Source organism: Macrobrachium nipponense, chromosome 16 (genome assembly GCF_015104395.2).
Source record: "Macrobrachium nipponense isolate FS-2020 chromosome 16, ASM1510439v2, whole genome shotgun sequence".
NCBI lineage: Eukaryota > Metazoa > Arthropoda > Malacostraca > Decapoda > Palaemonidae > Macrobrachium > Macrobrachium nipponense.
This window is the reverse complement of record NC_087209.1, coordinates 36,980,803-36,988,302: the sequence shown is the minus strand read 5'-3', so window position 1 is coordinate 36,988,302 and position 7,500 is coordinate 36,980,803. Positions and strand designations below refer to the sequence as shown.

The window sequence follows — 7,500 nt, the reverse complement described above, 5'->3', positions numbered from 1 at the left end:
CTTAGGCCTTTCATAAAATGCAGGTTTCGACTGACAAAACGATTCACATTCTCCCGCCAAAAGTTTAAAGGGATAGTGACAAGACGGTTGCAGTCTCCTACTGCACACCTAGGCCTAACCCCTTTCTCATTGCATATGACAAAATTTCTACACAGATATGCATTGTAGGAAGGTTTTCACTGAGATTATTATGACACAAATAATTAAGAAGGAGGACACTACTTAATTTTGAAAAATGCAATGCTTGAATTATGCAGCGTTAGGTAACACATATGGATTGCTCTGGTAACACTTGGCAACAGTCAGTCATACGTACACTTCAATCCTTACTTTAATATTGCTGGGCTTTTAATACTACATCCGAATTATCTCTTGTTGAGTGTTAACGGTTTTCTAAGTATAACCATTACTACTACCATTATTACCATAACCGTTAATGTTTAACAGATATTGGTCTAATGACTCTCAATAATGAAACTATACTTTAACGCATTTCTTTGTCCTCATTTGAATAAATACAAGTATTTATTTCAAAAGTCAAACATTATGTCCGGCTACTCTTACCTTCAATTACTCATCTAATATTTCGATATGACTAAAGTCGTGCGCCGAAAGTTGTGCTGCATCGGGGAAACATCGGGAGACATTCCTCCTCTGTTCTGAAAGGCGGTTCAGTCGGTAATGAATATTCCACTGCAGCTTCCCATTTCCTTTTCTTCAAAGTCTGTCGTAAGATCGCCATTTTCATCTTGTTCCTTCATTTTCTTTTAGCACTGACACTAGCACGCCAAAATAACATGTTCCGGCGGAGCCATAACACAGAACGTCATCACCTTCTGACCGGAGGGTAGGGACTCGGGACTGGGGGAGTCATATGCGGGCTTATGGGCATAGAGCGTCCATCAGTGGAGTGGCTATATTTTTTCACTATAAATAGTCTTACTGTTATTATTTCTTATCCCTTTAACTATTATTATTATCATAATCTTTTTATTACTATTATTAATATTATTATTTTTACTATCATCATGATTATTACATTATTAGCGTTGCTGGTATTATTATTATTATTACTGGACCTAATTTCACAGGGGAAAATTACTTACAAAAACAGGTTGGCCTAAGCACTCTAACCATTGTCGTCAAGGCCTAAGCATCTGCTCTTGGATCTAAGCAGAGTCTAACATAAATGGTTCTTGTAAATTACAAGAATTCCTCTGCATACAGTCACTAAACAGTAATGCACAATCACTAGATAATAATAATCACAATACACTTACACTCACTGAGCGCTCGCACCTACTAAACATTCACTAAACATTCAAACTTAACATACACTCACACTCGATAACACTAAGCACTAAATGAATACCCAACACCCACTATTCAGTCATTATACACTAAATGCTCACTAAACATTCATGAAACACTAAACGTTCACTGTACCCCAAACACTCAGTAAACATTCACTAAATCTCACTTAATCTTAAATATTCATTAAACACTAAACAATCACTAATCATTCACTAAACACTCGCATGACTGTGTGATGAAGGGGTTACCAAGAAATGTTGCAAAGCTAATTTATAAGCAGCGTTTATTAATATTAATTATTAATTTCGTTCAACATGAGCAAGCGTATCAGAAAAATATAGTTGGTCATTAGCCTTTTTGGTTTGTTATAAATGAATTTTTGCATCCGTTGAATAATAATAATAATAATAATAATAGGTTTGTTATAAATGAATTATTGCATCCGTTGAATAATAATAATAATAATAATAATAATAATAATAATAATAATAATAATAATAATAATAATAATAATAATAATAATAATAATAATCTTACTTCTTACTATAATTGGCGCTATGTCCGTCCGTCCGTCTGTCATTCAATCACAGCCAAACGGCTGGTCCGATGGTCATGAAACTTGGCAGGGTTATAGTGGGGAACCCTAAGATGGTTTACAATGGGGTTTCATCCTATCTCCCCCATGTCTCCAAAGGAGGTAGGGTGAGAAGGGATTCCTGAAATGGCGCTGGTTTTGCCCGTGAAACGGGGCTCGTTATGCCATTAGACTAAGTTACTTTACGAATTTCAGTTTACGTATGTTTGCTAGTAATAATAATAATATGTGAAAATGTATAAAAGGCAAAGAATATCATAATAAAAAACGAATTAAAAATAAAGAACAAGAATAATCTTCACGAATCCTTCAGTATTTTCTTTACACATCTTTTAAGTGAACAAGTCACACTCCAACTAATCTTGTAACGCCAGTTTACGGTATGATATCAATTGACAACCCTTCCTAATCTCGGTCTCCACTCGTATGACGCTCTGAGGCGCAAAATTACAATTCCTTTGTGCGGTGACAGGTGTTAACAGGTGTAAGTGAAAGCTTGGCTGGAACAGATGTCTAAATCAATAGGTCTAATTAGCGATATGTGCCGATGCATTTTCCAAGAAGCTTTTGTTAGACATTTTTTGTTAGCATTCTTTGCGTTTGAGAGAGAGAGAGAGAGAGAGAGAGAGGAGAGAGAGAGAGAGAGAGAGAGAGAGAGAGAAATGGGGGTTTGAGAGATTACAGGAGAGAGAGAGAGAGAGAGAGAGAGAGAGAGAGAGAGAGAGAAGAGAGAGTTTTATCGTAAATTCGCAATAGAAATCGGCAGTCTGTATGGAAGTAATGAGTTTGTTGTCAGATTGGCTCAAAAGCCGTTAGTCTTCAATCGTCTTAAATCCATTCAGTCAGTTTTGTAACTAAATTTCTTCCCGAAAATCTCGATAACTTGAGAGTGTTGTCACCAAGGAGCCTCTAATCTATCGCAGTATTATTATTATTATTATTATTATTATTATTATTATTATTATTATTATTATTATTATTATTATTATTTAGTAAGCTATTTCATTTCATGTTAAGGACATTTAAGGTCCATATTCTTATAATTACCTTTAACTTGATTATAATATAGCCTGATTATGCAAAAACTATTTTCTTTAATACTACAATACTACTTATCTGTGAAATTATATTACTTCAGAATGATTTAGTCAAGCTAATTTCCAAATCATGATTCGATTTAAGAATTGCAACAAAATTGAATACTCAATTTGATCTCAGGCCTTAGTAACCCATCACCGTCCACATTAGGCCACTTCAGTAATTATCATATAAATTCTAATTTATGTACAGAATAAAGTTGCTTGCCGGTGTTTTGAGCCATCCCGTCAGCGAGTCTTTTCAAAATATGATATTTACTGGTCAACGTCATCATTTTTGTTAATTATCGTGCATTCCAGCTTTTTCAACATTGACCTTTTAACTATTTTTTTCCTTGCAATATTCATTACTAATAATTACCGTGATGTCGGTGCTCAAAAAAGGAACACTTTATCAGAAACGTATTCTCATAACCTCAACATGCTCTGTGCAAACAAGAACTTGACAAAGGAAGAGCAACGGAATAAACAACAAAATGACCCAAATAAAGATCGGCATTTTCACCCGGTTTGCTTTGATGTGCAGTGACGCCTCGGGGAAAAGTCAGATTCATCTGGGAAATGATTCGGCCTTTATAATATCCGCCGTTTTTCAGATGTTATCACTGATAACATTAAAGGGATGGGGATAAGTAGAACTGGAATATTTCAACAAACTCATAGAATTTCGTTGGAATTGTGAGTGCCTGTTGTTTCGGCTCTTTGTAAACCGCCAAAATATCTGTTTTCGGAAATGACTCTTCTGAAACGTTCTTTTCCTCGTCTTCCTTTTCAGCCATGAAATTTTTACTCGCAAGTTTGGCTTTACTTCCTGTCATCGCGAGCCACATGTTTCTTCAGCTGCCACCATTCTCAGCTAGCTCCTCTTCCACTGGGCGCCACATGCCACTAGGCCTACGCCAGTACAGCCATCAGGGTTCGGGAAGTTCTATGAAAGGCCTACGGCAGCAGCAGCTTCAGCAGCAGCAGCCGGAAGAAGAACCTGTCCTCATCGGAGACTCTCAGTACAGCCAAAGTGAAGAGCAGAGCTCAACTCAACAGCGCCTTCGTCAGAAGGGTCACCATCAGCTCCAGGGCCCACAAGATTCGCGTTCCTCAGACGGTCAAGACTTGGGAGGAGATTGGAATGCTGTCTACCAGAGTTCTTTAGAACCACGAGTTGAGGTTAGGACGAATTATCATTATGTTTTTATTTTTATCATCAATCCTAATTTCTTTTTTTAAATCCATTGCGTTAGACTTAATGATTTAACCCAGGAGTCAAAAGTATCTAGCTGAAGTGTTCAACTGTAAAGGCTTACAATTATGTTACTTACATATATCAGTCTTATTCTACCTCTGCGTTAGATGAAAGTTTGTGTATATTAAAAGATATATTTCTTACGGCAAAGTTGCTGGGTACTGTACTGCCAGCTACCATTGCATTTATGCTTGTCTGGTTGAGATAGTCTGGGAATTTAAATAGCAGTTTTTACCTTTATATTATTTATTGTTTTTTTTTTCCTGCCAGATATGGACGTATTCTTTGAAATGGAGTTTTCATGAGTACTCAATATTCCTTGTGTTGAACTAAATCGTTCAGACATTTTATTTGAAGAAAATAATGAAATCATTAAATCAAGTTTTAAGAGCTACCTAGAAGCAAGCGCCCATGCTGGCATAGGACCTACTTAATCTAGACCAGAGGTCACCAACCTTTGAAGCTAGAAGAGCCATTCATTTAGAGAATTATGAAAATGTAGTAGTACTGTCAGAGCCGCAATGACAAAAATGGTGTCCTAAGATCTGAAGTGAAAATTTGCAGTACTTCAGAAATAACAGAATATAGCTCAATAGGCCTACTTAAAAAAACATAATTATAGTTTTATTATTTATCATACTTACATTCACAAAACAAAGTAGATAATATGTTCTTTCATGCATTATCCTTTCATTTATATGCCAGCACTTGTAGGAAAATGATTGATGCGTATATACTTTTAAAACTGAGTAAAATTGAATCATATATTGTCTTAAGAGTGTTACCTCATTTTATTGGTGGATAAAAGAGCTTTGTCTTAAAAGAGCTGCAGGTTGGTGACCCCTGATCTAAACAGACAAGACAGACAGACAGATCCATTAGACATCATCATGTTCATCATAATGTTTGTGTCTTCCCAGATATCAAAGATACCCTGGTGTGTAAGCCCAACCCTCATGATTTTTGGCTGAAATAAATTCTCGTCCTTTCACCGTTACCCGGCTCGGCGCAGTTGGTGAAATCCATCCGTACTCATATCGACATATTCTTCTAGAAAATAAAGTTCTTGATCTGACTCCAGAGACCCTTCAATGGTTAATCAATGTCCCAATAGCAATGTCCCACTTTTCAACAAATTTAGTCAGACTATGCCCGCACTTGTGTGGGATATGAACACATCGTTGCCAATTTAGTGGAGCTTCACACATACGCCGATTCATTTACAAACTGTTTCCATGAATTCTAGTTGTCATAGTAATGCAATAATGATAAAATTGCTCTAATATGTATATATATTACAAATAAATACGCTAATTTCACTTATTTCATCGGTTTTATGTAAATCTTATACCCAGTTTGGAGGGTAAACACTAACTAATTGGCAACACTGTATACACCGATGACGAATTTTTCATCTGTATCCTGCAACATCTGAAAAGCTACTTAGTATTTTTGTAACTCATAGTCGTAGCCCACCATTTCATGAAATTTCGTCGAATTCCATCAATGTTTTTGGAGATATATTACGATGAAAAATTCATGTTCCGTATCCAGACGCATCTCAAGACCTAATCTGTCGATTTAAGGCCGACCTCTTCACGAAGTTTAGTTGAAATCCTTAAATACCAACATAAGATATATCCTAAACAATTTAAGGGGCGACCGACCTTCTGAAAGTTTTATATATATATATATATATATATATATATATATATATATATATATATATATATATATATATATATATATATATATTTACTAATAATATATCAGAAAACTTACACAGACTGACAGACGAACAAACAGACTGAAGATACGAACATGTAAGGACCAGAGAGTAAGACAGGTAGCTGGGTGGTACTGATAATTTATTACTGTTGTTGTTGTTTAAGATTAAGCTGGCTTTATGCCAGCACGAGCTCTTGCTCATAGAGCAGCCCGTAGGTCATTTGAATTTTGGATGTGGAAAGGTGATTTTTAAGGATATGAGGTGAGCCTTTATTTATGATTCTATGGGTTGTGCAGGTGAAATGGTATGATTTGAAAAGGAAAGGAAAGGTGAACAGGCAAGGTTACAAACCCCTTTAAACCCTAAGGTACCCATTAGTAGGAGATAAAGATCGATAGTAGCGAGTCCTGGCGAGTCAGAGATAGCCAGTAAGGAAATCGAAAAATTTATAGTCGTAGAAAAACGGAAAAAAAAAGCACAAAACTCTATGGAGTTCAATTACCATATTTCACTTTACGTTAATGGAAAGAGAAAAAGGAAATCGCCGATCGATAGCAATAGAGATTCGACGAGAGAAAAAACGAAATATTATAAGTTTTAGAGAAAGCAAAACAAAAGTAAACAACAGCTTAAGCGGTAGTTAGAGTGACAGTTGAAATATTCGGTCGTTAGACGTGAGGCGGCCGAAAAACGGAGGGAAAGGAGGATTGGTTTAGTAAAAGAAAAAGCAGTTAATGCTATAAACAGCACTTTTCTCGAAGGAGGTCATCTGGAACTGATCTCTAGGTCCAACAGAACGTGGACGAGCTCAGAGAACAGTTGATGGTCGTTCTATTGAAGAATTGGTATTTGTCTTTGAGGGGTTCTGAATCGAAATTCAGATTGGAGGAAGTCATCTGGGAGGGAGATCTCAAAGTTGAGGGCTTCCTGGAAGATCTCTGTAAACAGTCGTTCGTTGAAAGTGTAATGTTTGTCAGATAGGGCTCGATGAACGAAGGCATTGAATTCGTCATAGGTCATCAGGAGCTTGTTTATCCCTTGTTCTCCTACGAAGCGGAATTCACTCCCAGAGGAAACAGATTTGAGGTCTTTCTTAGGTGTGAAGTCCTCTGTTTGCGTTCCAGCCTCGGCATACAAAACGGGAGCTTCAGTAGTAGTCTCGAACTGCATATCTTCAACTGGTGCTTGTTCTGTCTGAGTTCCTGCTTCGACACGAGCAGGAGTCGGCGTCTTCGGCGATGCAAAGGCTGGAGGAGTAACCTGAGGGGTTGGGGGAATAAACTGAGGGTTGAGGGAATACCTTAGGGGTCGGGGGGGTTGGAAGGGTTTGGGAATTGGGAGGTTGGAGGGAAGGAAAGGAGAGGGGGTTTGGGATATAATGACTTGGTTTTTGGTTAAAAAGGATGAGGAGTTTGAGGTGGAGGAGGTAGGTTGGTCCCTGGGATCAATCCTTGGTTGGCTTGGAGGTCGTCTTGGGGGCGGCTGGCGGTCTTGAGGTCTTGCAGGTGGTGGAGTTATGCCCTTT

The 7,500-nt window shown here is 37.3% G+C and overlaps 2 protein-coding genes across 7 annotated transcripts in view; one reads left to right on the top strand and one right to left on the bottom strand.

Annotated features, from left to right (window-relative positions):
• LOC135195665 (EF-hand calcium-binding domain-containing protein 4B-like) overlaps positions 1 to 583 on the bottom strand; it is a 127,107-nt gene extending 126,524 nt beyond the window's left edge. The window contains exon 1 of the mRNA XM_064222042.1: positions 565 to 583. The gene's annotated coding sequence lies outside the window, so the exon portion shown is untranslated. The remainder of the gene's footprint in view (positions 1 to 564) is intronic.
• Positions 1 to 7,500, top strand: part of LOC135195666 (uncharacterized) — a 103,368-nt gene that overhangs the window by 86,315 nt on the left and 9,553 nt on the right. For all 6 annotated transcript variants that reach the window (XM_064222047.1, XM_064222048.1, XM_064222044.1 and 3 more), the window contains exon 2: positions 3,782 to 4,170. In XM_064222047.1, coding sequence (XP_064078117.1) covers positions 3,784 to 4,170 — 387 coding nt within the window. In that variant the 5' untranslated portion in view covers positions 3,782 to 3,783. The remainder of the gene's footprint in view (positions 1 to 3,781; positions 4,171 to 7,500) is intronic.